General features: G+C 17.9%; 5 protein-coding genes across 5 annotated transcripts in view; 3 read left to right on the forward strand and 2 right to left on the reverse strand.

The window, feature by feature from the left end:
- Nucleotides 1-1,399: 1,399 nt before the first annotated feature.
- Nucleotides 1,400-4,102, forward strand: PF3D7_1464100 (conserved Plasmodium protein, unknown function; the record flags this gene model as incomplete). Its single annotated transcript, XM_001348747.1, has 1 exon — nucleotides 1,400-4,102. One exon carries the CDS (start codon nucleotides 1,400-1,402, stop codon nucleotides 4,100-4,102), a length of 2,703 nt encoding a protein of 900 aa, XP_001348783.1.
- Nucleotides 4,103-4,372: 270 nt separating this feature from the next.
- On the reverse strand, nucleotides 4,373-5,485 carry PF3D7_1464200 (zinc finger protein, putative; the record flags this gene model as incomplete). The annotated part of the gene is made up of 2 exons (XM_001348748.1): nucleotides 4,373-5,334; nucleotides 5,434-5,485. 2 exons carry the CDS (start codon nucleotides 5,483-5,485, stop codon nucleotides 4,373-4,375), a joined length of 1,014 nt encoding a protein of 337 aa, XP_001348784.1.
- Nucleotides 5,486-6,971: 1,486 nt separating this feature from the next.
- On the forward strand, nucleotides 6,972-9,836 carry PF3D7_1464300 (conserved Plasmodium protein, unknown function; the record flags this gene model as incomplete). Its single annotated transcript, XM_001348749.1, has 2 exons — nucleotides 6,972-9,289; nucleotides 9,398-9,836. The coding sequence occupies 2 exons, from the start codon at nucleotides 6,972-6,974 to the stop codon at nucleotides 9,834-9,836; spliced, it is 2,757 nt and encodes a 918-aa protein (XP_001348785.1).
- Nucleotides 9,837-9,911: 75 nt separating this feature from the next.
- On the reverse strand, nucleotides 9,912-10,942 carry PF3D7_1464400 (zinc finger protein, putative; the record flags this gene model as incomplete). Its single annotated transcript, XM_001348750.2, has 5 exons — nucleotides 9,912-9,947; nucleotides 10,056-10,180; nucleotides 10,379-10,438; nucleotides 10,628-10,720; nucleotide 10,942. Coding segments are annotated over 5 exons (315 nt in total).
- A 1,880-nt stretch (nucleotides 10,943-12,822) lies between these two features.
- The window catches only part of PF3D7_1464500 (conserved Plasmodium membrane protein, unknown function), a gene marked incomplete at both ends in the record, with an annotated part of 10,330 nt that continues 121 nt past the window's right edge, over nucleotides 12,823-23,031 (forward strand). The window contains 5 exons of the mRNA XM_001348751.2: nucleotides 12,823-22,131; nucleotides 22,252-22,347; nucleotides 22,448-22,555; nucleotides 22,693-22,767; nucleotides 22,985-23,031. The exon at nucleotides 22,985-23,031 is cut by the window's right edge and continues 121 nt beyond it. Of these exons, the coding sequence (XP_001348787.2) occupies nucleotides 12,823-22,131; nucleotides 22,252-22,347; nucleotides 22,448-22,555; nucleotides 22,693-22,767; nucleotides 22,985-23,031 (9,635 nt within the window). The remainder of the gene's footprint in view (nucleotides 22,132-22,251; nucleotides 22,348-22,447; nucleotides 22,556-22,692; nucleotides 22,768-22,984) is intronic.

Genomic DNA, 23,031 nt, shown 5'->3' on the forward strand with positions numbered 1-23,031 from the left:
TATAATATATATATATATATATTTATTCCCCACCCCCCCAGTTTTGTTACATCTTCTATAATCTTTGAAAACATCAAAAAAAAAAAAAAAAAAAAAAAAAAAAAGGGTTATATAAATCAAAATATTTATTAGATTTTATACATTTATTATAATAATTTTATAAAAATATATTATTATATATATTTAAACATTATCATGTTTATATATATTAAAATTATTTCTGTCATTTAATATTATCCCCTTTATTTTTTAGGTTGAACTATTTTTTTAATCTTTAAAAACATATTAATATATTTTTTTTCTTTTTTTATTATTTTATTATTTTATTTTTTTTTTTTTTGTGTTATATATTTATTATTAATATTTATTTATTATATTTTATTTAATTATATTTATTTATTTATTTTTTTTTTCTATTATTATTATTACTTTATAATTTTTAAATTCTACTATTTTTACTATAAATTCTTCTTATAATAATATGGGGGTAGTTTCTTATACCTAATTTTTTTTTTTTTTTTTTTTCTATTTGCATTTATTTACAATTTTTAAGTCTGATCTATTTCTCAATATAAATAAAGTACAATTTATATTTAGTATATAAATTTTTTATTGCCCTTAAAGAATATACATATTATATATATTGCATATATATATATATATATATATATATATATATATATATTTATAAATATATATTTATATATATATAACAATATATTATATATATTTATGGTATACTATACATATATAAATATTCATAATATATAGTGTTTAAGTTGTATTCTAAATATGTTATATATTATATGTTTAATATTGCATATGGGATGTGTTAATCATTAAAATTTATTATTTATGATGAAGATTTATATTAAAAAAAAAAAAATTTTAAGATTATGTAAAGATGAAGCATTAAAATAAATAAAAACAAAAAAATTAAAGGATTAAAAAATAAAAAAAATGGAAAAAATAATTTAAGAAAAAAAAAAAAAAAAAAAAAAAAAAATTACAATATAATATAATACAATACAATACAAAAAATATATAATATAATATAATATAATAGGGAAGAAAAAAAAAAATATATATAATTTTTTTTTTATGATTATGTTAATATTGAAATGATGAATATAGGTCAAGTGCAAACACACCATGTATGAAAATAAATTAAATAAATATAAAAAAATGAAAAGAGGAAAAAAATTACAATTCACATAAAAAAAGAATATATATATATATATATATATATATATCAACAAAACAAATAACATACATACTTATATTTATGTAGATGTGAATCACGTTTCGTTTTTTAATAGTAGATTTATATAAAAACATTTATATATATATATATATTTATATATATATATTATGAAAATTTTAAAAGCTTTTAAAAGTTATGAAAAATTGTCTTTTTTTCATTTATAAGTATAAAGAAAATGGTGTTTCATTCATTAAATCATTTTTGAATTCTTCCAAATTTTTTGGTGTAATATTTTGTAGAAATATTCACATTCAATTAAGCTTAAGAAAAAAAAAAAAAAAAAATGTAGAAAGCAAAAATGGTTATAATAGTTATACTACAACATGTATAGATTATGTTGAAAATAAAGGAAGATCTGATATAATTTTAAAGGCCAAGAATAATTATTTGACACATGGATATATAAATAATGATTTATATAAAAATGATGTAGATAAAAAAAAAATAATAATAAATAAAAAAAAAAGTAATAATAATAATAATAATAATAAAATAAATTCTTTTCTGATTCAATCATTAAAAAATTATAATTTGTTTAATATATATTTGGATAAAATAAGAAAATATAATTGTCATAATAATAATCACATAAAAAAAAAAATAATTAATATTAATAGTATAAAATATTTTGATTATTATATTTATTTATACAATATAGACGCCTTACTCATATATACAACACATAAATTTCATTTGTTTTTAAAAGAAAAAAATAAAAAAGGATATTATTCTTTATCAAATACATATAATATTTATATAGAAAACTTTTTAAATATTTTTATACAATTTAATTTTATTTTAAATGATTTTTTTTTATTTAAAGGAGAAGAATGTTTTAGGCAATATTTTAATAATATATTGGATATATATATAAAGTATAATCCACATATTTTACTGATAAGACAAAACATTAAAAAATATCAGGATAAAGTAATATGCTCCAATACATATTATAATGAAGATTTCTTCATAAAGGTTTTAAAAATAATTAAAATATTCAATCAGTTTAAATTCTTTAGTAAATTGAAAAATATTGACATTAATGATTATTTACAAAAATATTCAAAAAAAACAAATTGTACAAATATATTCTATCCTATCAAAAATAATAAACATAACAATAATAAAAATGTAGTAATAAATAAGAGAGATGAAAATGATGTATTCTATGAATGTATGCGTTTTACTGATGAAACGGATTGTATAAGTAAGGAAAATTATAATTTTTTAAAAAGTTTAAGAATTTTTGATGAGGGTCTTATGAATGAAATTGGATTAGAAGAATACTTCAAAAATAAAAGTCAAGAAGAACACAAAAAGAGGTTAATAAAAAAAAATAATATTAATAATGATGATAATAATGATGATAATAATGATAATAATAATGATAATAATAATGATAATAATAATGATGATAATAATGATGATAATAATGATAATAATAATGATGATAATAATGATGATAATAATGATAATAATAATGATGATAATAATAATGATAATAATAATAATAATGATAATAATAATAATAATCATAATAATATTATTCATTTAGATGATATATCAAGAAAACAAATAATTGAAAATTCACATATGTTTAATAATAAAAATCAATTATTCACAAATCAGAATAATAATGATAATATTATTCTTCATTTAAAATTTATGAAATCATTCAGCTATATCTTAAAATGTTTAATAAAATATTTAAATGAAGATGGTATATCCAAATTATTTATGTATTGCACCGTTTTATTCGATAAAAATATGGATAAAGATATTATTTGTTTTTATCAACATATGTACGAGCATGTGAAGAAAATGAACAAGATTAGTAATAAGAATATTGCTTATATATTAAATGGTTGTAATTTTTATTTACCTTCTGAAAATATAAATTTAATAAAACATATATCAAATGATATATTAAAAAATAATAGAGTTATTTATTATAAAGAGAACAAAAAAACATTTAAGAATATAAATAATATTGTACCATCACACTTAGAAAATATAATATATACATTTTCAAAAAATCGTTATAAGGATAAAAGAATGTTTTTGTTATTTACTCAAATTATAAAAGAAAAATGTGAAGGTTTTTCTTGTATCACTGCCATAAATATATTATATAGCTTTGCTAATTTAAATTATGAACAACTTGTATTTAATATACTTTATGAAAAAATGAAAACATTTGATTTTATATCATTTATGATGTGTAAAGGATTAAATATAATTAAATTAATAAACACCTTATTATTAATAGAATTTAGAAATTTGCATAAAAATGGGATACAAAATTTTGACCCTTTTATATTAACACAGACTCAAATTAAGAGAATATGTGATGAAAAAAGTATATTAAATGATTACAATAATAGTCCTACCTTTAAAAAGGATAATATACAAATAATAAAAAAAAAAAAAGAAGATATAATACCAACAAACAAAATATATCTAAAAACTGATAAAATGATGTATAAAACATTGCTCGTTTCATTATTATATGAAAAAAAATGTTTTAAAAATTTAGATAATAATATATATGAAAACAAAATTGTAGATATATATAAAAAATTAATAAGATTAAACGTAATTTGTGTAAAGGACAAAAGGGATTTATTTATTTTAAAGAATATCATAAAAAAGAATTATCAAAAGTTAAATATCGAAGAATTTGATAAATATTTTGTTTTTTCATTTATTAATGCAAATATGAAAAAAATAAACGTTCATAAATTAATCTATACATTGCAACAATATAATAAATTAATCAATGAAATGAATATAATAAATGAAAGTACAAAAAAAAAAAAAAAAAAAAAATTCATATAAATGACTGCCTAAAAGAATACATACATATATATATATATATATATATACATATTTATTTTTTTGTGGTAAGAATTCTTTTATAATTTTTAGTAACATAAAAAAAAAAAAAAAAAAAAAAAAATATATATAAATATATAAAAATATAAAAATAACAAGAGACTCATTTATTTGTTATAATTAGAGTTTATTCATTATATATATATATATATATATATATATATATATATTTATTTATTTATTTATTTATACACATGTAATATATTCCTATATTTATGTGTCCATGTCAAAGTACTTATTCAAGTACTGCGTATAATCTTCTTCTTCACTTGAATAGAAATTATAGTCATCGAAATTTTGTTCCACATTATTTTCTAATTTGTTATCCCCATTTTGATTATCATTATTATTTTTGAATTCCCCATCTTTTATTGACGGCTGTGATGATTTAATATCTTGATTATTGACATTTGTGTTATTTGTAAGATCATTATTTTGATCATTTTGATTAGCAGAATTATCCATGTATGATTTTAAATTATTATTTTGATTATTTTTGGCTATATTTATTAATTTAAAAAAACTATCTGCTTTATTATATTTAAAGTCTAACTTAATAATATCTATAATTCCATTAATAAACCATGGATAATTATTTTTTTTTATTAAATTATCTATATTTATTTTATGATCCGTATTATCAAAAGTATGATATTTATGAATTAATAACTCCATTATATAATTTTTATTATTATAAAGAAATCTAATTTTATCATCTTTTGTTAGAACATTATCTACTTCTTTATTATATTCATCTGCATTATTAATACTATTATCTATTTTTACATGTTTAAATTTACATGCAGGATTATGACATGAATTATATATAACATTATTACGACAATAAAAAAGTTGATAATCATGAGAAAAGATACAATTTTGTTTATGACATGTACCTTTAACTAAAAATTTACATAACTTTGATATTTTATATATTGGAATAACATCATGTGAATAAGTACATTTATCATTATGTATACATTTCCCTTTTTTAAAAAAAAATTTACATGTTTCTTTTTTTGGTTCATATTTAAAATTATCAAAAGTGTTTTCTGTCTTGTTAATTTTTTTATTTTTTATCTTTTTCGTTTTATCTCCGCTTACATCTACATTTTTTTTTTTTTTTTTTTTCTTCTTTTTTTTAAAGCTAAGAAGAGTATTCTTGGTTGTATTTCCTATAAAAAAGAAATGAAATATATATATATAAATATATATATAAACGTTTATACATATAAATGTATATATTTAATAATATTTTCCATTTTGTTGTATACCTGTTATGTCAGATATTTTCTCTAAAATGGCCTTGTCGTTTATTTTTTCCATCACTTAATAATATTATAATATATATTTATTATACGTATAATTTTGTATATTTAAAAAAAAAAAAAATATTTACTACAAAAAATATTATTCAAAGTAAAAATTATATATATACTAATATTATGTTAACATTCATTTTTTAATTATTTTAATAAAACATATTAAATAAAAAATAAATATATTTGCATATATATTTATATATATGTATATATTTATATATATATATTAAAATATATAATAAGAATTATTGATCAATGTATTCATTTATTAATCTATATTTTAGTTATTATTATATATTTTTGATACCATTTCTTTGGGTATAATTTATTAAAGATTTAATTTTACATATTTTATATGAAATATATCTTCTAAATATTGTATTTATTAATATATGATATTATAAAAAAAATAAATTACTTATGATGCATAGGACTTTAAAAATTTATATATATAAATAATATATATAAAAGATTGCATATTAATATTATATATATAAATAAATAAATATATATATATATATATATATAATATTTTTTTTTAACAGTATTATTAAAAAATATAGAATATATTTACATGTGGGTCATTATTATATACTTTATATAATATTGTATTGTATTTTAATTTTATTATTATTTTTTTTTATTTTTACTATATTTTTATTTATTTAATTTTTTTTTTTTTTTTTTTTTACAACGTGATTTTTAAACTAATAAATAAAAACAATTTTATGTAAAAATATATATATGTAACTTGAATTTTTAACTTTTAAAATTTTTTTTTTCTTATATATTTAACAAAAATAAAATTTAAAAAGATAATATTTGTATGTATAACTTATTAAAAGTTAATATATATTTTATAGTATTATTAAAAAAATTAATAATGATAAATAAAATATTTATTTTGCTTATATTTTATAATAATTTAATATAATTTAATATAATATAATTTAGGCTTTCTTCTATAATTATTTTGTTATGTCTTTCAAATATATTGATAGAAAAAAAAAATATATATATATATATATATATATTATATACTGATATTATCCATACTCTTAAATATATTCCTAAAAAATTTTAAATATTGTAATTATTTTTTAATATACAAAATATATCCTGATTATAATGTCTAATTGTTCTTATTTTTTTTTTTTCGTTTTTCTATTATTTTTTCTTTTTTCTTTTTCTTGGTATTTTCTACAAGGTCCTTTTAACACACTATGTATTCTAATTCTTTTCTTTTTATTTAAGACATAATAGGTATGTAAATATATATATATATATATATGTATTATTATTTATTATTTTTTTTTTTCTTGTCTATATATTCAAATATAAAGAAAAATAACTAAATGTATAATATATATATTATAATATTATATAAATTTAATAAGAAAAAGGAAAAAAAAAAAAAAAATCCCATTAAAATTATAAGAAATATATAAAAAAAAAATAAATAAATAAATAAATATATAAAGGGCATTAAAATGATAAGAAAAAAAAATGAAATTACTAAAATAGGTGCTGCGGTTAAAGATCCAACCAATGCAAAAATTTACACAAAAGAGAATAAAATAAACAATGTAAATAATAATAAACCAATTGGTAATAAGAAGAAAAAAAGTAAAAAGAAAAAGGTACCAAAGGATAAGATCCAAAAAGAAGAACATGTCGAAATAACTGAAAAAAAAGAACTAGTAGAAAATTATAAAATAAATACATATGACGAAAGTGATAATAAATTATTAAGTCATATTGTATTATATATAAAATTAAGAGAAGAAGAAAAATTAAATGAATTGCTACAAAAGTATTATAAGGATAATTACAATCCCTTATTTTATATTGAATGTGATATAGATGTATGTATTTATAACATTTTTTTCACGTTATCCAATTCTAATGGTTTATATATGGATAATAAAAATGATTACATGTTGTTAAAAAAAAAACAATCCATTTACTTTTATAACATATTAAATTGCAAATGTTTAAATACTATATTATATTACTTGAAAGAATTTTTTAAGGATTATAAAATGGATGATTTTGAAAATGTTTGTGAAACCTTACAGTTAACTTATTTCTTTTTCTTTCTTTTATGGAAAGATACGTATGAATTATATAACAATATAATAAAAAGGTTTTGTTTAGATACATTTAAAATTATATCTATGTTTAAATATTACTTATATGAAAAATATATAAGCTACAAAAATAAATGTATCTTAAATAAATTTGTGTTATTAAAAAAAATAGAGAGTGAAAATTATCATAATGATTTTTTTTCATTTGAAAACAAAGTAATTTGTAATTTATCCTGTAAGAATGAAATCATATTTGAACATTTGAATATCAAGATATATTCTCCTGTAAATTTGGAGAAAAAGTATTTTATAAGTATACTTATAAAAAATAAGTCCTATGAATATATAAAGGATATGTTATTTTTAGATTTATTTCAAGTACATATAATAACAAATTCTAATCTGAATAATAAAGATAAATTAATTAATACACCGAATGATATATCAAATATTTGTCATAACACAATGTGTAATGATTTGAATGGGACTATAATATCATCACTTAATTTAAAGGATAATACAGATGTGTTATTATTAAAAGATTATAAAAAAAGTGTATTTGAATCAGAGGAAAAGAATAATAATTTAAAATATGAATACATTATTGAAATGCCTCACTATATTTATGACAATGATGAAATAGATGTGTGTTTTATTGAATTTAAGAATAAAATAAAATATAGGCATTTGTGTGAAGCAGAAATTTTGTTGCACACAAAAAATGAAACATTATTTGTTAACCCTAATATGATAAAAACATACAATGGAATGGATACAAATGAATATAAAGAAGAAAATAAAAGAGAGGAATATTTCATTTCATCAAAGCTGGAAGAAATGAATATTCTTAGTACTCATGGAGAATATAAACAAGATATTTTAACAAAAATGAATGATGATATTTGCTATGATATAAAAGTGGGTGATAATAAAGAGATGCACATGGGGAAATCATATGAAAATTTGGAAAATACCAAAAAAAAAAATAATAATAATATTTATAATAATAATAATAATAATAGTAATATTTATAATAATAATATTAATAATAATGGTTATATACATACTCGCAAGAGTTTAAATCTAAATGATGAATATGAATCAAACCTCTTATATAATGAATGTTTAATTAATAATAATGAAATAAATATATGGAGGGTTCAAAATACAAAATTCAAATTAAATAATAAAACATATTTAAAAATACATTCGAAAAGAATAGGAAATTACTATATTGATTTAAATAATATTAAAAATGTTCCTTATAAAAATTGGAGTATTGAATTTATGGATAATATTATAATAATAAAAATAATAAATATAATGAATATAGAATTTGAATTCCATATAACACGTGATGGTATATTACTTATGGATAACAAGATAGATATTTTAAAAGATTTATATAATATCCTTTTCGATGTACCCATGTTACTTTTATTAATGAAAAAAAAGGGAATAAACTTTTTGGTTACTAATATAGAAATACAGAAAATGATGAGCGAAAAATATTTTGTAGAAAATGATGAAACAGAGCAAAATATAATTCATGATATTTTATTATGTTTCAAATTTATGAATTTTTATTCATCTAATGAAAACTTAGATAACTCAAAAACGATAATAAAAATTAAGATACATGAAACAAGTATTATGGACAAATTAGGGGGGATATTAAATGAGCCTATAGATATAATATATGAAAAGACACACTGCAAGTAATATAAATAATATGATAAATTCGAACAAATTCATGCTATAACAATAATATTAAATAAATAAATAAATATATATATATATATATGCATGTATTTATTTCTTTTCAGAATTTCCATTATTGAACGGAATGAATATCAAAAGAAGCTTAAGAAATATTTAACAAAACATAAGTCTTTATTATTTTGCCTATTCGAATTATGTGAATACATATATTTGTTTCTTGATAAAAAAGAAAAAATAATTGAAAATAATAAACACGAAAAAAATATACAAGATAGAGAAGATGAGAATCAAGAAGATAACAAAAATGATATGAAAAATTTACAAAGTTTATTAATTAATATATTTAATTATAATAACATTAAAAAAATTAAAAATGTCATAAAAGAAAATGATAACAATAATAATTGTACAATACCAAATGAAAATATTAACATTTTGGACGATCAATATAATGATATCCTCAAATTTAATGAGATGGCATATCATTTTTATTTATTTTTAAAACTCACCAAAATGGTTTTATTAACAAATATATATAAATAAAATAATATACATATATATATATATATATATATACAATTCTTTATATAATAAAATATATCCCCTTCCTTTTATAAATTAAAAGGTTATTTCTGCAGCCCTCAGTGCGTCCTTCTAAAAAAAAAAAAAAAAATAATAAAAATAATAATAACAAACATAATAGTATCTACCATATATTCTTATACATTTATTCGAAAATATTTATGTAAATATTAATATTACGTAGGTATGTGCTTTTTCTTGGTTTAATTGTTTCACTCTTCTTTTGTGTTTTTTTGATTTTTCATGTTGTATTTTTGCGTCGTTATTTATAAAATAAATATCACAAGCGAAGCATTTAAATTGTCCTATTTTGAAAAAAAAAAAAAAAAAAAAAAAAAAAAAAAAAAAAAACCATGAATAATATATGTGATATATATAAAAAAAAAAAAAAAAAATATTGTTATGTATTTAAAATAGGGACATAAAATAAATAAACCGATAAATATTTTAATATATATTTAATATTTATTTTATTTAATATTCATTTTTTTTGATTAAATTACCGCATCCTTTTTTATTTTCATCCAAAGGAAGTTCTGGTTCATTGAAGTAATCATTATATACTACAAAAAAAAAAAAAAAAAAAAAAAAGGATAATAATAAATATATATATATAGGCTTATATATAAATATGAGCATGATTAAAAGATTATATATATATATATATATATATATATATATATATATACATATTGTTAACGATTGATTGTTTTCCGTTTTCCCATGAAGAATAACAAATTTTTTTTAATTACCTTGATCGTAGTCTCTTTTCCTTTTCCTTGTTTTTAGAATTTTACTCTTTATAGTATTACGTGGATTTTTCTTTTTTCTTGTTGATAATGCCACTAAAAAGATAAAATATAAAAACACACACATAAATATATAATTATAAATATATATATATATATATATAGTATAAATTAATAAATTATGAATATATCATTCTTTAATTTTTTATCGGGGCAATGATTCATAATATATTAAGGTCTTCATTTATTTTATTATATTATGACATTTCAACTTCTTTTTCTAATTGTTTTTTTTTTTTTTTTTTTTTTTAATTTACTTTGATTAGTTTTTATTTTCTTATGTTTTGGAATAAATTCTTAACAATTATATTAAACGATACATTATACAATATATATTTATATATTATAATTAAGATTAATAATATTTTCTAATTAACTATTTATATAAAACATTTTACTTTATATTATATATATATGTTATATATTTTTCTAATAGTTATATATAATGAGAAAGAGAAAAAAAAAAAAAAAAAATAGAAAAAAAAGAATACATATAGTTATATTTTAATTTTAGGATAAAAGCTTCCTTATCACGCTAATTAAAATTATGTATAAAAAAAAATAAAGTATTTTTAATAAATTAAAATTAAAAATATAAATAAAAAAATAATAAATGCAAAAATATATAACAAGTATAATGAGAAAAATAGAAAAAGGAAAAAATATATATATAATTTTTACTATTTTGAAAATGGTTATTTATATTTCAATATTATGTATATATTATTATATGCATTAAAGATTTTCAGTTCCTTGTTTTTTTTTCCCCCTTAAAAAAAATGGACTATTAAAAAAATATAATGTTCTTTTGGTTTTGAAAGGAACAAATAGGAACGATGCAATTTAGTTTTTTGATTTTTTATTATTTTATTATTTATTATTTATTTATTTATTTATTTATTTATTTATTTTATTTTATTATGTTTTTTTTTTTTTTTTTTTTTTATTATTTTATTATTTATTTTATATTTTTTAATTTCTTCTCACTTTCATATATACTTATTTTTAATTAGAATTATTGTGAATATAAAAGAAATTTGTTTTTGTATATATCTTTTAGAAAAATAATAAATATTTGTGAATATATTATGAAAAGGGATAATTTTGTTTTCTTTTTAAATATATATATATATATTATATGTGTTTATAAATTTTTTTTTTTTTTTTTTTTATTATTTTAAAATAAATATGGCTATTTTCCTAAATATTTCTCCTTTAAAAAAATAATGAATATGTTAGATTGTTATAAACATATCATTTAGAATATCAAGCTGTGAAAAAAAGAAATAAAAAAAATATATAAAATAATAAAATCACGAAAAGAGATATTCATTTATATATATATATATATATATATATATATATATAATTATTTATATAAATATGTGTGTCATATATATTATATATAAATTGGCGTTTGTAATATATTATATGCAAATGAGTATGGTTATATCTATAATTATATTTACAAAATAAATGTGTTGCATTTTTTTTTTTTTTTTTTTCTTAAAATTTTATATTTTTCATAATTATATTTTTATATTTTTATATATTTGTAATTTTAATATTTTCTTTTTTTCTTTTTTTTTTCTTTTTTTTTTTTGTATTTTAATTTTGTCAAGATTATATTATTATAATGGCATAATATAAAAGCGTTATACATTTAATTTTAATTTTTTTTTTCTTTTTTTATTTAATACAACATGGAATAATCAAACAATTATAGTCAAGAAAAGAAAAAAAAAAAAAAATGCAATAAAATAAAAAAAACAAGAGATATATTTTTAAAAAAAATGAAACCGATATTTATAAGGCATTGTCTTATATATAGTGTATATAATATATCTATTTGGTAGTTTTAATATATACATATATATATATGTATATTTTGCATTACATATATCTCTGTATATGTATATACAATTTGTGGATGTATATGTAATTTGTTGAAATTGTATAAGTCATACACGCAGGTAATATATATATATATATATATATATATATATATATATATTATAAGTACATATATATTGGTGGAAATAAGAAAATATCTTATTTTTTTTTTTTTTTATAAAAAAAGAAAAAAATAGAACTGTATTTGTGAAATTGATATTAATATACATTCATGTTATATTACTATGGAAATAAAAAGAGAAAAAGAAGATAGAAAAAAGAAAAATGAAAAGAATGATCAAGATGTATTACATAATAAGATGAACAATCCTAAGGAGAACCATGAGAAATTTCAGAAACTTTTTTATTTTAATGAATCGTATGAAAATAAGAATTCCGATACAAATTCCAATATTATGAGTAACACATATGAAAATATGTATGAAGATTTTTCATCGAATTATGATGATAGTGCATGTAAATCTAATGATGATTTAACTGAATTTTATTTATATAATGAAATTAATAATCATAAATATAATAATAATTTATATGACTTTTATTTAAGTAAGTTTAATAAAAATGCTGAGGAAAAGCAAAGGTTGAAAAACGCCAGAATTCATTTTATGGACAAACTAAGTTACTTGAAAAAAAAAGAAAAGAAAAACAAAGATGATCCTAATAATAACACAATGAATAATAAAAGTAATAGTAAACATAATTACAGTGGAAATAATAATAATAATAATAATAATAATAATAATAATAATAATAATAATAGTAATAATAATAATAATAGTTGTATATACCTAGATAAAGAAAAAATATATAATATTGAAAAAGATGAGGTAAATCCTGATGAATTTGAATACGATAAAATACAAAGCGAAAGAAGTAAAAAAAATAATCCTAGTGAAAATGTCTCATATATAAATATTTCTCAAAAGGAAGATCAAAATACTGTGTGTTTTGACCTTAATTTATCAGACTTAAAAAATGATCAAAAAAAAAAAAAAGAGAATAGTGGTTATTCCTATTATTTTAAGAACAAATATGATACAGATGAAAATGTGACTGAAAAAAAACCTAAATTTTTAAAGAATAATGGATATAACTTGAAATTAAATAATGATATATTGAGTATGGATAAAAATGAAAATTATTATAATAAGAAAAGTAATACGTTTAACAATAATAATATGAATAATAAGGATATTATCGAAAATAATAAAAATAATATTAAGAATAATAATATTAATAATATATTTATTAATACATTAATAAATAAGTGCGATTATACCATCACTTGTTATATGTATAAAAAGGCAAATGCTACACATATATATAGAAAGAAAATATTATTATTAAAGAAGAACTTTTTAATTATTAATAAATATAAACAAAATATGAATGATATGGATAAACTCGAGCACAGTGATATTTTTGATATATCTTATTCTAGATATAGTAATATATGTAAAACTTCAAACAATATATATAAGTTCAGTTTGTACGCAAGAAGAGTATGTAGAAATAATAGTAGCAATAATAATAATAACAATAATAATAATATTAACAGCAATAATAATAATAATAATAATAACAGCAATATTAATATTAACAGCAATAATAATAACAACAGCAATAATAATAATAACAGCAATAATAACAGCAATAATAAAAGCAATAATAAAAGCAATAATAAAAGCAATAATAAAAGCAATAATAAAAGCAATTATAATAATAACAGCAGCAATAACAATAGGAACAATAATAATAATTATTATTATTATGATAATAATAACAATTATGATAATAATTATAATATCAGCAACAATTATAATGATAATAGTTCCAGTTCAGATAATAGTAATTTTTTTTGCTTAAAAAAAATGAAGAAGAAAAAAAAAAGTAATTATTATAAAATATCCAATGATGGTTATAATTACAATGATGAATATATAAGATTAGCACATCATAATGTGAATGTTATTATTGAATTAATAAATTTAATGAAAATTATTTCTGTGTATGGATCTATAAAAAAATATATGAAAATATTATTTTTGAAATTTACAAAAAATGTGTTTTTAAGAAATTATGAAATTTGTAATTCATCACCAAATTATTTAGCATTTCTTAAAAATTATTATAAACCCATCAATAGAGGATTGTATAATTATATATATGTTAATATATTAAAGATTAAGAATTTAGAGCATATAAAATATAATTACATATATGCTATAATAGATGTAGATGAATTTATGTATTATTATAAATATGAGCATAATAGGGATATGTTTATACCATTATTTTCAGATAGACAAAATAAAATTATTTTCCATTTCTATACAGATACTAATTTGTATTTAGGTAATTTTGTATTTAACAGTTATGAAATTGAAAAACATATAGATTTTGATATTGATGAAATAGATGAGGTAAATGACTTACGTCATAGACCTAATTTGTTGTTATACAAAGGTAAAATGGTTGATAATATGAATGGAAATAAAAATAATGATGATAATGATGATAATGATGATAATGATGTTAATGATGTTAATGATGTTAATAATGTTAATAATGTTAATGATGTTAATGATGTTAATGATGTTAATATTGATGATAATTTGAATGAGTTTAATATGAAGGATGAAAATAATCATAATAATAATAATATTCATAACAATAATGTTGATAATAATGTTAATACCGTTGGTCATAATGATAGTTTTAACGGAGTAAATAATAGCCAGAATAACAATAATAGCTATAATAATCATGATTATGGTAATAATATAAGTGAAGAATATGAACAGTTAGATTATAGTTCCAGGTCTTCTAATAAAACCGAGAATTTATTCAGCTCACTTGATAAAGTTCATAATGAGAAAATACCAAATGATAATTCTTTATTAAATCAAAGGAATATATTTTTTGATAGGAATTATTTTTTTGTAAAGAAATTATATAATGATCAAAAAAAGAATATTCAAAAGAGTAGTAGATATATGTCCCAATTAAATGATAATAATATTATCCATATCCATATATATATATATAAAAGTAAAAATAGATTTGAATATTTATTACCAACTCAAAAAAAAACTAATTTGTTATGTAATGATGATCATTTATCTTTAACGAATAATAATTTAAATAATAATTATCAATTAATAAATTTATTTTTAAATAATTTTAAAAAAACTATGCAAATAAAATATCGATTTAAAGCAATCATAGGAAAAATAAATAGTATTTTTGAATTTCAAAATTTCTTATTTTCCATTTTTTCTATTTTCTATATATTATTATGTTGTTATTATAAGAATTTTATACATTTTATAATATCATTTACTATAATATTTTTTATATGTATAAATAACGAAAAAAATTATGAATCTTATAGGAAAATTTTATATGAATTTCCAATATTATATTTATTTTTCCCAAATAAATTATTATGTAAAATATCAAAGAAATCCAATTTATATCATTTGCACACATTTTTACATATTTTTTTATTAAACAGATTTCCTTACTTTTTCCAATATTTATATAAGAACCACAAATGTAAGTGTTTATATTTTTTTGCATATGCTCCAACATATTTGGGAAAATATTACAACCATTATTTTCTATCACCACCTGAGGAAAAGGAATTAAATAATAGCAAAATGTCCATGTCTTTTAATATTCCTAAAGTTAGGGATCATAAAAAGAAAAGCCATTCACAACAATTATGCAATAATCCAAAGTTATTACCAAAAAGTACCGTTTATAATGTTATCGGAAAAATAGATAATGATCATTTAATGATTAGCAATTTTGATGAAAATATAAAAAGAAGGAACATTATCAAAGATGAATGTTATAATAAAAAATTGGTGTGTACAAAAATGTCTGATGGTATTAATAAGAAATGTCTTTATCGTTATGAAAAGGTGTTAAGTGGAAGTATGGAATCGAATTTATTAAATAAAAATGATGAAAAGGAAGATATTAATTTTGCATTTATTAATAAAAATAATAGCAATAATGATAATAATGATAATGATAATGATAATAATAATAATGATAATAATAATGATAATAATAATAATAATGATAATAATAATATTAAGTGTGCTAATTACGACCATGATGAAAAATATAACAGTCTATTACTAAATAATCAAGTGCAAAACGATGGGACAAATATTTATATAATAAATAATAATAAAAAATCTGAAGAAAATGTGAATAATAATAATGGTTCAGATAAATGTTATGATATAGTAAATGATCATATGTTGAAAAATTTTACATTGGAAGGAAAATATGAAAATTCTAGTAATATATATGATGTAAAAAATGGAATTGATTATGTTGAAATGTTTAATAAAAATTCATGTGATAAAGATGATCATGATAGAGTTTTAATTAATAATAATAAGAATAATAGGATAAATGAATATCAAAAAGAACATTCTAATGATATACCAAATGATATCTCCAAAAATAAGGAATTTGTTATTATGAATCATAATAAGGAGAATGAAAAATTAGAGGAAAATTCTAATTTAGTGCCTTCTTCACAACAACACTGTTCAGAAAACAAAAAATATATATCTTCCATTAATAATAAATATAATGCCCCTATAAATGATTGTCGATTGAAAAGAAGTTTCTCTGATGTGAGAAATGTTATAGAGGATGATATAATAAAAGAAGAAAGAAATATTTTTAGTGATACTGATAAGATTAAAAGCATTTGTTGTAATATGGAATATAAGAAATTATCAGAGGATATGGAGTATTGTTATTGTGGAAATAATATGAATAATACATATATAGAAAAATGTTCCATTTTATGTGATGAAAAAATAGTTGGGCGTAGCTCAGAAGCTGTTATAGGTAATAATTTAGGTCTTAACGATATTATACTAATGGATTTAGAAATAAAAATTATGAATAATATGAAGCGCAATTATTATGATTCAGTGAATGATTTAGGAAATATAAAAAGTGTAGAAGATGATAAAGTAGTAGATGATGAGAACACTAAAAGAAAATTGAATAATAAAGAATTTTCTTTTGAAATTAATAATGAAAAATATCATTTGGATTTAGATACATATGAAAATGAACAAATTAGATTATCTAAATTTTATGATGATAATAATAATATATTAACTTGTAAAAATGATTATAATGGATATATGCATATGAATAATAAAAAAAAAAATAGATATTCTTCGTGTAACTATCCAACGAACCATATATATAAAAGTTATTCTTTTCGTTGTGATACACTTAATTGTGATACGAAGTATTCATTTTATAGTTTTATTGAATACTTTCCAAAATATTTCTATACATATATAGAAATGTTATATATAAATATAATACTTATCTTTATGTATATATACTGTTTTTTTATAATAACTGTTCATGGTGGGCTAGAAAATGATCTCCCTTTATATTTTTATTTCTTAAATAAAAAAAAGAAAAGGTGCAAAAAATCTAAACCAAAAGAGAATAAAAATTATTCTTATGAAAACAAACAAGACGAGGATATTAAAGAAGAAATCAAAAGAAAAAGGAATGAAGAAAAAAAGAAAAATTACAAATCCAATTTTTTATTTAAATCCAAGCGATTTTTTAACACATGGAAGGAGAAAGGAAAATGGTATACTAAGAATATTAAAATTAATTTAAGCAGAAATATGTCAGATGATTCAAGTTCTTTAAAAAATGAAGATATTTATGAAAATGATGATAACTATATTGACAATCAGAATGTTATTAAAATGGAACAATATGATATTAAAAATATAGAACAAGGTAATAATAATATAAATAATAATTATAATATGGTAAGTTATACTTCTTTTAAAGAAATTAGTTTAATACCTACATATTCAAAAGAAAAAGTTGAACAGCATGAAATTAACAAAATGGAAGCAACAATTGAAGATGCAAATATTTGTTTGAAAAGTAATAATGTAGAGAACAACGAACATGATAATGATGATGATGATGATAATGATGATGATGATGATAATGATGATGAACATGATAATGAACATGATAAAGGTTTTGAGAATTCATTAATTAATTCGAAAATGAATTTATCTTTCATTGAATTGAAAGATTTGAAAACACAAAAGAACAACTTACAATATGATAATAATAATAATAATAATAATAATATTGGAAGAAAAAATTCTTCGTTAAATATTCAAGATGTTGAGGCAAATAACAAGTTAATTTACAAAATTAACGATTCTCATAGTGTAAAGTTAAATACATGTAGATCACTTCCAATCGGGTCGTTAAACGAACTAAAGGCATATAAATCCCTTTCATATCATGATGAGGTAAAGGATGAAAAGACAACAGATATAAATGAAATTAATCTTACAAATAAAGAAAAAAATACTGGAACGAAAGAAAATGAGGAACATAAGAAGGGTTATATGAAATTATTTGACAAACTAAAAGATATTAAAGAAGAAAAAATGAATCAATTGAAAAATATGTACAAATCTGATAAGAATCCTCAACTTCTTAGAAGAGGTTTAGGTCTTTTAAGAAATCATCTAAATAACGATAACCATACAAGGATTAGTAGCAAACCGAAAAATTCTTATGAACATGCTATTAATAATTATGAAAAAGAAAATAAATTAAAGAAAAAGATGTTTAAAATAAAAAAGAAATATATATATGGTAGTTCTGTAAATAACAACGAATCATCTATTTGTAAAGATTCATTTATATCTGATCCATTTATAAATACAAAAGAATCAATGGATGTAATAAAAAAAAAAAAAGAAAAAATGAATTGCATGAAACATATGAATGAAGTAAATAGTTATGAAAATAATACGGAATCCTTTTTTAAAAAACATTTAAATAGGAGAAATAAAAATAAAAATCTTTTAATAAATGAAAATTTGTTAGATAGGAGTGTTGCTTCGAGTAGTTCAACATATAAAGATAATGTATTTGAAATAAAGAAAAATGATAAGAATAATATATTTTATAATGTATATAAAAACTCTGAATTAGATATTGACCGAAGTAGTTTTAATACCGATGATTTATCACTTTTTCAAGAAAAAAAAATGTTATGCAATATATCTTTTAATTCTAAGAGGAAAGAATTAAGAGACAAAATTATTTCATATATGAGAAATAGAACAAATAAAGAACAGAAGAATAAATATTCAGAAATGGAACCAAAGAAGAGTGTTGGTGCAAGTACATTAAATGATGAAGGAATTATAAATTTAAAATATCCAAGAGATATTATATATTCAAAGGGTAATAATAATTTCGCACATTTAAAATACGAAAAAGATGTCGCTTATTTATATGATGATAAATGTGTTAACAAAATTAATGATGACAAAGAAAATTTAAGTTTATGTGATCATAATGAATATACAAATTATTGTGATAATGGAGATTTCACAAAATTATCTGATAATCAAGAGGACTTGGCATTAAATGAATACAATAATATTATAAAAGTAAGTCAGGATAAAATAATGGATAAAATTGATGATAATAATGAAATAATTGATATACATACGAATAAGAAAAATTATTTTATGAAAGCGAATGTATCCTTTACAATATCCCACAGAATAATTAAAAGAAAATATGATTACCGCAAAATTAATGGCATAGGTTATTACAGTGAATACGACATGCGTAGAGTTATAAGAAATAGGATGAAGAAAAGCAAAAAAAAATTCTTTCATTCAAATAGTATATTAAAAATATTAGAACATACTAATGAAGAAGATGTAACAGTAGAAAAGGATGTTAATAATAGAATTAGTAGTTTTTATTCCATAAAAAATGATAAACAAATTGAGTACTGTTTATTTGACAAATCAGTGGAAAAGGAAACAAAAAATATAACATTAGAAGACAAAGAAAATATGAAAGATATTTATAATGAAAAAATAAGTGACATAAAAGACGTTATCGATATAAGAAAGGATAAACAAGATATATCAACCACCTTATGTACAAAAGAAAAAAATATATTAAGTGAAGATATGCAAGAAGATTTTTTTAAAAAAAAAACAAGTGAACAATTTTCAAACCAATTAAAGGAAGAAAATAATGTGCAATACTCTCTTGAAGGGGAAAAAAAAAAAACACAAGATGAATTAAAAGATGATGAACAAGAGAAGCATGAAAATATGAATGAAGAAGAGCATAACAATTTATTCTCGATGAAAAAAAATAATTTATTCTTTAATATGAAAGAAAAATTTTTAAAATTAAAAAATATGAATAAAAATAATTTTGCTTTTAAGGATAAATTAAAACGATTATCATTAAATAAAAACAAAGCAAAACCAAATAATGAATTTGATCAAGGAAAAAAAAAAAACGCTGATTATTTTTACAATATAGGTGAACTGATAGAAGAAAAATGTATAAATAAATTAAAAAGGAATATATTATTTAGAAATTTATTAGAAAAAAATAATGATATGTTAGATAATCAGTTTGAAGAAAATAGAATTGCAAATACTTCAAATTATAAGGATAATAAACTATATTATAATAGAAAACAAAATGAGTATAATAATAAATCATATAGTAATATAAAGAACAAAATGTATATGTTAAAAAAAAGTTCTACACACACATGTAAAATTTTTCATAGTAATATTAAAAGTAATCAAATTATTTATAACGAATTTGATAAAAGAAATATATTTAATAATAATAATAATACATTCCTTAGCAAAGAATTTAATTATATTAATAAATCTATACTTTTAAGACATTCGAATTTAAGACGAAATTTATTTAGTAATAGTAGTTATAAAAGTAAACTAGAATTAATAAGTGACATTACATTTCATAGTCATAAAAAAAAAAGAAGAAGACAAAAACATATTATAACAACTATGGTAAATAATTATTATAAAATGTTATTAAATAAAAAGGATTATTATAATTCTATAGCAAAAAATAATATATTGGACATATTATATTATTTATTATTAACCAATTGTGTTAATTTTCTTTTAATATTTACCATAACATATTTATATATGAACAAGATATATTATATTTATATGTATTCAAAACATGTGCATTTGAAAGAAATGAAAAAGGAAAAGAAAAGAAATGTTGATTTTAATCATATTGTTCGTATTATATATAACAAGAATGTATTTTCTTCAAATGCCTATACCTTAAATATTAGTAAGAATAAAAACATATATTTAAAAAAAAATATATTTAAACAAATATTTGTTCAGAATAAAAAGTCTAATATAAATAAAAATAATGAGAAATATGTAGAGAATGATGTATCATCAGACACTCTACAAATGGAACCAGATGAATTAAAATATAATTTTTCTCCAAGTAAATATGACGAAATAAAGGATAAAAAAAATATTCTCTCAATTTATAAGAGTGCTAAAACGCATATTAAAAGTTTTATGTCAAAACATATGATACTTAACAACTTCTTGGAGAAGTTTCTTAACCTTTTCAACTATAAAAATTTAAATTTAACCAAGGTATATAAGGAAAAGAACGAAGATAAAAAAGTTACAATAAGAAAGGGATATATATATGTATATTTAATGTACTCCTGTATATATATATATATATATTATTTAATATTTATTTTTTTGTAGATCGTTATTGCCATTTTTGCATATTTTGCAATCATATTGTTTCCTATAAAATTTCATCATTTGGTTATTTTAAAGTTGCTACATTGGTATTACAAGGTGAGAAATAAACTGATATATATAATATATATATATATATATATATATATATATATATGAATATATGTCGCCTATATAATTTATTTTTTATAATTCTTAGGGATACTTGAGGAGATATTACAAAAATGTTATTTTATATAGCATTTTGGAGAATATAAAAAATATTAAAAAGAATTTAAAATTGTATAAGCCTATATGCTCTTTAAATGTAATAAATATGAAAATATGGAAAATTATTTATATTAATTAAAAAAAGAAAAAATTTATATTGATTTTATTAAAAAGTTTTATTATTTTTTTAAAAGAACTAAAATTATATATATATATATTTTTTTTTTATATTAGGAGGATGAATATTATGCTTTAATTGAAGAAGTTAATAAAACCTGTAACCAATGTTTAAATTTATCTCAATTTAAAGTAAGCATAACTAATATTTGTAGTACAGTATGTAAAAGAGGATACATATTTAAAATATATATTTATATATATATATGTATGTATTAATATTTATTGGTACATACATATTTTTTATCGACGCTGTTTTTTTTTTTCATAATTTAATATAAAGTATATATATAATACTATTTTATTTTATTTTATTTTATTTTTATTTTATTTTTATTTTTTTTTTTAGGATATAAATGATGAGTATGATTTAGCTAATGTTATAATGAACAATTT

The sequence above is a fragment of the Plasmodium falciparum genome, assembly GCF_000002765.6.
Source record: "Plasmodium falciparum 3D7 genome assembly, chromosome: 14".
Classification (NCBI taxonomy): Eukaryota; Apicomplexa; class Aconoidasida; order Haemosporida; family Plasmodiidae; genus Plasmodium; species Plasmodium falciparum.